At 40.8% G+C, this 5000-nt stretch overlaps 1 protein-coding gene across 1 annotated transcript in view; it reads right to left on the reverse strand.

Annotated features, from left to right (window-relative positions):
* Nucleotides 1–4519: 4519 nt before the first annotated feature.
* Nucleotides 4520–5000, reverse strand: part of LOC125046912 — a 6010-nt gene continuing 5529 nt past the window's right edge. Inside the window, exon 4 of the mRNA XM_047644915.1 lies at nucleotides 4520–5000. This exon is cut by the window's right edge and continues 86 nt beyond it. Coding sequence (XP_047500871.1) covers nucleotides 4521–5000 — 480 coding nt within the window. The 3' untranslated portion in view covers nucleotide 4520.

Raw genomic sequence — 5000 nt, forward strand, 5'->3', positions numbered from 1 at the left:
TGAAGGAGACTGCGAGGCCCCGCGATGGCGAGGGTGAAAGGGCAACGTGACACTCAGGTCCTCGTAGTGGTCGGTGTCACGGGAAACCCTCTTCTCGTCGCTGTTCATTTCGAACATCGACCGACACTCGCTCACTCTCCTCGCGCTGTCAGCGGCGCCATTTCCCCAGTCACTCGCGCGGCCAGCGAATCCAAGGCGCGGGTCGTTGTCATGCTGCCAGTGGTAATTTAAAAACGTTACCTCGATGACAAGGAATGCGACAGAACAAAAGAACCAGAGACGCTTAAATTTTACAGACATTACTGATGCGAACACGGCAATGGAACTGGCACTTCTCGTTCTCTTTCCTGTCCGTACACGAAAATATAAAATCAGTTCTTGAGGTATACTATTTATACATGCCTTTTCCTTCTACATTTCCTTTAACCATCCATTTTCGTAACCGGTCATGGATTAGAGGATGGGTTCACGTGTGGGGAGTACTACTAGTGCATTGCGAGACGCACGAGTAATACACACGCGCATACACATTTGCATAATATATATATATATATATTATGCAAATGTGTGTGTGTGTGTTTATTCATATATATTAACCGTTGCTGTCTCTCTCTCTCTAGATATCAAAGGTCTATATATATATATATATATATATATTGGTGTATATTAATGAATTAATATATATATACACACATATGTACACACACACACACACACACACACACACACACATATATATGTATGTATGTATGTATATAATTATACACATATTTACATATCTATATATAGATCTCTCTCTCTCTCTTTCTCACTTTCTCTCTCTCTCTCTATCTCTCTGTGTGTGTATGTATACATATATATACATATATATATAATAACATTATACATATAATAACCTTATACATATAATAACATTATCATTTATATTTCATTAATATGAAAAATATATATATATTGTGTGTGACTGTATATAATAATTGCATCCTTTAATTCCTCTTTTTTAAGACTTTTAGCTGTATACTTTCAGATCTAACTAAGCCCTTTTTGATCGCCCCACGCACAATAAAGCGATGTTGCTTGCTAAGAAATCTGTCTATTTTTGCGTCAGAAATGCACTGGCCCGTCAACAACACTCAGAAAAGTAGAGATACCAAAGAATTGTCCATCTTCGTATCATTATTCTCATTATTATTATTGTAGTGTACGGCTGCGCACTCGCCGACTCTAAGGTCGATCTCGCCTGGACTGACATCGTCCTCGGACGCTGAGTGGTTGAGGCCACATGCCTGCCTCCTCTACCACGGAACAAAGGACGTGGGGAACTCTGCGATGCTGCCATTGACTGGGATGAAACGTCCCGGGCTCCGCTTCCATCAATGATGCGGGCGCACTCGCTGTGCACCCGCACGAGGCTGGTGCTTCACCCGCCATTTACGCCTCGCCCACGTGATTCTAGTGCGACTTCATAAACCGTGACCAAAGCCATACGAGCCGCCAAAGACAGTGTTAATAACTAATGTGAACATGGTTATAAAAATAACCAAAGAACGTATTTTATACCAAGTCTCGTTACTTGGATGGCGTTGAAGTCCAATACCGTAAAGGGTTACAGCCCGAAATGCACAGTTTTCACGTAAATCAGTTTTCCTCGGTATCCTTCCTTTATCATTATTTTTAAAATATTCTATCTCTTTGGCGACGCTTCCAAAGTGTCAATATAATGGTTGTTACATATTTTGGTTGTTTGTTTTTCTCTCCCTCTCTCTTTTCATGGTAGTTCGGGTCCTTTGGGTTGTTTGGACTACCGAGCTATCGGGTTGGTCTTCCGAAGCTTTGCGTATCTTCTTCTTTTCGCGCCATGCTTAGGGGAAGACAGTTCGGTCCTGACTTCTATGCTATATAGTGGTTCCGCTCTCGATATTGTGCTCGCTTTGGATTTACTTCGCCTTGGATTTACCTCGCTTCACGCCAGGGTTGACGAATCCGTGTTTTGTTTGCAAGATAAGTATTCTTATGGTTGTGTGTAGGAGACACCTGGTCTCTGTTGGACTTTGGCGTGTGACATGCTGCATTACTATTTGCAGGGTGCACTCTCTTCCACGAAAACCCAAAGCAGCCCTTTGATCGCACAAAGGGTCAGAGCATAAAAAGGACCACTCACATAGAAGGGACACTGCTTGAGGATCCGTACCTCCAGTGTGCCATTTCCTATTTTTAAGCTGAGTTATTACTTAGTTTTTTGTTGTTGTTGTTTTTATGATTGGTTGTTTCTTTGTTTCTTTTTTCCCCCCAGCTTGAGGCTCCGTACCTCCTGGGAGAAAGATCTTCAACATTCTCGCCCGTATTTTTAGAGTCGTTTTAGCTTGTCTTTGCCGTTCTTTTGTTTATTTGTTTTACTTTGCCTTTGTCGATTCCTGCCTGGCCTTGTGGGTGTTCAGGCAGTCTGTGATCTATGCTATTTTGGTGTTTTATTGTTTTACTTGGCTTCCGACGCTAAGTAAATTTCTTCGTACACGTTTTTCTCTCGTTAACTACACAAGTGTTTTTATTCGGAGTTCCTCAGCACTATATATATATATATATATATATATATATATATTTTTTTTTTTTTTTTTTTTTTAATCTCCATTCTGGGTTGGAGATTAGCTTGTTTAAATTAGGGTTTGGTGTATTTTTTTTCGTGCTAATACTCTGTCTAAAAATACTTATGGAGTTGGGACGCCAACTTAGGGGTAAATGTTTTTTTTTTTTTTTTTTTACATCTGGTGTTGATTTCCACGTGCATCACCCCCGCTGTGATTAATTTGGTGATGTACGCAACTATCAAAATTTCCCATGACTGAATTATTTGTAGACCTCCCTAATGAGTGTAACCTGATCAATAAATATCACACCGTCATAGAACTTTCACTCAGTCCCAGTCAAACGACATCTGTGTTAAGTTCTAGTTCTGACTAAAGCTGAATGCTTAACGTTCTTGGGCTTGGGTCTCCTAAACAGCACATTGCTAGTTACTCTATCTTGCAACCCTGAAAGGCTGTAAAAAGGCTAGATGAATCAGAGTATATTAAGCTGATATTCTAGAATAGATCATAACTTTGCTACACCTGGGTTCCCACTTCCAGCAGGTGGATGCTCAACCCGAAGGGAAGAGGAAGAATTCTATGATCTTGCATTTTCCATACACGTCCACGCATTTACACGCTTACACACACATTCTGTATTTTCCTTCCACCCTCTTCTCATACAACATTCACACCCCCATACACAACACACACGGTTCCCGAACCTACTAATCGGGTGGTGGCAGGGTGACGTAGGCCGGGAACCTTACATCTGTTCACTGCAGACGAATCTTTTCCTGAATAATTTTATTCTTATTCTCGGTCGAGCCCGAACTCAACCAGACACATAAAAATCTACTTGGTCTACGCCCCGCTACAATTATTATTATTATCATTATTATCATTATTATTATAATCATTATCAATATCCTCGCCATCATCATTATCTTTATGATGATGATTATTATTATTATTATTATTATTATTATTATTATTATTATTATTATTATTATTATTATCATTACCATTATTACGATTATTATCGACATCATCATCATAATCATCATCATCATCACTATCTTTATCATCAATATTATCATTGTTATTAATATTATATCATCAACATCACCATCATCAATATTATCATTATTATTATCATCATCACTATCATCATCATCATCATCATCATCATAATGCTCTTCATTATTATCATTATCCTCCTCATCATCATCATTATCATCAATATCATCATCATCATCATCTATCATTGCCTTTCTCAATGCACTATACTAAACTCCAAGATTAATTATGGCTGTCGGCGTGTCAGCTCGTTGTCAGTTTCCCAGGAGAGGGATCGTCTTCCGCCCCGCCGCTGGCGCCCTCCTCGTCAGGAGTGGCTCTGAGGGCCGGGACAGTCTGCCACCCGATGGAGCAGCCGCGGTCGAGGAACACCTCTCGTCCTTGTGGTCAAGTATTATTATTCAAGGAGTGTGGCTGGTAGTTAGAGAAGCAATTTTAGTTTAGGAAGTTATTTTCTTTATATTTACGTCATTATAATTGTATCTAATTACCATCTGCCCTCGTGGTTATAAATTCTATTTTGATATAGTAAATGTGAAGCGTACTATAATGATGAGTTAATATATATGTTATTGCTAGTGAGTATATAAAGTAAATCTTGTTGGCCATTTCATATGTTTCCCCTTTTCTTTAGAAATTTGTTTTAGTTATAAATCAATTCTCAAGAATGAATTTCTGTACAGACAAATTGTTTGTTTTACTTTCACACCCTTGGTTACGTGTAAGTAATGTTTATATAAAAGTTATATTATAATTTTAAAAAATCCATAAATATAATTATCCATAAATATAGGTTATAATTTTCAATAGGACTAAAAAATAAAAGAACGAATAATATGTTTCTTGGAAGCAAGGTATTCTTGGATAAATGAACATCTACTGGCAACAGACATTGTTGGCTTGCAAAGTGACAGCGGCATTGCATACGAGGTTGAGCAACATAGTCGCCCTCACTTGCAGTGTTGTTTCGCCGGCGTGGTTGGTGTCGTTGCACCGCAAGCGGCCGTACTGCGGCGTGAGAGTGAGGTTCTCGGCGTGCAGCTCCGCGCACAGAGCCCTCACGGCCAGACCATGAGGCAGGAGCGAGTCCCACCACCAGAGGCCCTCCGAGTCGGCCTTGAGCCAGTCCCTCTCCGCCCGAGAGCCCGAGGGCGACCGTCTCTCTCGGATCTGGGTCTCTTCTACCTGCTGAAGGTAATGGAAGAACATCTTCTCGCCCCACTCGACGTTACTATCTGAGAAGACGTAGAAGCGCCAGGGATGGAAATGCCGCGCGAACGGCTTCACTCTGCTCTCCGACAGCACGAGCACGCGAGTCCGGAGCGACAGGCGGTGGAACAGCGAGGCCAGCCGGCG

The sequence above is a fragment of the Penaeus chinensis genome, chromosome 39 (genome assembly GCF_019202785.1).
Source record: "Penaeus chinensis breed Huanghai No. 1 chromosome 39, ASM1920278v2, whole genome shotgun sequence".
Lineage (NCBI taxonomy): Eukaryota > Metazoa > Arthropoda > Malacostraca > Decapoda > Penaeidae > Penaeus > Penaeus chinensis.